This window comes from Penaeus monodon, chromosome 20, assembly GCF_015228065.2.
Source record: "Penaeus monodon isolate SGIC_2016 chromosome 20, NSTDA_Pmon_1, whole genome shotgun sequence".
Taxonomy (NCBI): Eukaryota; Metazoa; Arthropoda; class Malacostraca; order Decapoda; family Penaeidae; genus Penaeus; species Penaeus monodon.
In genome coordinates, this window is record NC_051405.1 from 1,795,206 (window position 1) to 1,796,391 (window position 1,186).

Below are 1,186 nucleotides of genomic sequence, written 5' to 3' on the forward strand. Positions count from 1 at the left end.
GCCAAGGATACTGAGAGATACTGACCTCGGTTTTCTCCGATCGTACAATTTTGAAAATCCTATCACATTGTCAGTTAAAAAAAAGATAAATCGATAAAAGCGTCACTGTACTGATGGAGACTTCGGCGTGAGAAAGAAAATGAGCCACATGCTTCTGTGAAAAAGGATGATTTGCTAAAATCCGCTTGCGACTCGGCTAAGGGTCTAGAAAAGCGGACTTTGATTCTACCTTCCTCTGCGCCGCGAGTCACCAGCTGAGTGCTCGAGAACCACTCATGTGCCTCGCGGGCGCACAATGAAGCCCTCTGCTCTCCCCTCCTGATGTCTTACGCAACGAACATTATTATCTTTGCTTATTTCGCCGAGTAATAGATGCATCTATATGTAGTGAATTAATTCACTTATGTAAAAAAATGCTGAATCATGTTAATTTATGTATATTTTTAAAACTTTCAGATGACGCGCTATAAGCAGCAGACTGATGTGGATGACGACACCAGCTCCGTCGGATCCGCCCGCACGGAGGACCTTCCAACGGGGACCCTCACTGTGCGATACCACATGGTAGGCCTCGGTGTTTTCATTGCGTTACTGCTCTAGCGGTATGGGAGTAATATACACATATTCCGTTTTTGATTATGTTTGCTCTGACCTCGGTTTTCTCCGCCCAAGGGGTCTCATTGGTGGAAGTCGCGCACGGCATTAGAAAAGGCCTTGTTGGTTGGTTGGCTGCTGCTGCTGTTGGTGGTCACAGTGCTGGTGGCCGTCCTCCACACGCAGTCCAAGTCCCTCTCGTCCTTCAACCTTCCCCCACATACTATCATCCAAGGTAAAGAACGCGGAGTCTCTTTCGTTCCTGTGAAGGTTCACTTGGCATCCGATTCCATACCGACCCCATGGTGCAGAACCAACAAGAGCTTGAACCTCGCCCGCAGGTTCTCCGGACGACGCGCTGTGCCTGAGCCCGCACTGCGTGATGCTGGCGGGTTCGGTGCTGAGCAACATGGACCCCGAGACCGACCCGTGCGAGGATTTCTACCAGTACGCGTGCGGCGGCTGGGTGGCCAAGAACTCCATCCCCGAAGGCAAGCCGGTGTGGGGCACGCTCAGCAAGCTCGGCTCCGACAACCAGATGATTCTGAGAAATGTTTTAGGTAAAGGCGGCGTTCAAAGGGTCCGCGTTCCA

At 51.0% G+C, this 1,186-nt stretch overlaps 1 protein-coding gene across 1 annotated transcript in view; it reads left to right on the forward strand.

The window, feature by feature from the left end:
- The window catches only part of LOC119585537 (endothelin-converting enzyme homolog), a 50,671-nt gene that overhangs the window by 36,542 nt on the left and 12,943 nt on the right, over positions 1-1,186 (forward strand). The window contains exons 2-4 of the mRNA XM_037934161.1: positions 457-564; positions 673-829; positions 936-1,154. Coding sequence (XP_037790089.1) covers positions 457-564; positions 673-829; positions 936-1,154 — 484 coding nt within the window. The remainder of the gene's footprint in view (positions 1-456; positions 565-672; positions 830-935; positions 1,155-1,186) is intronic.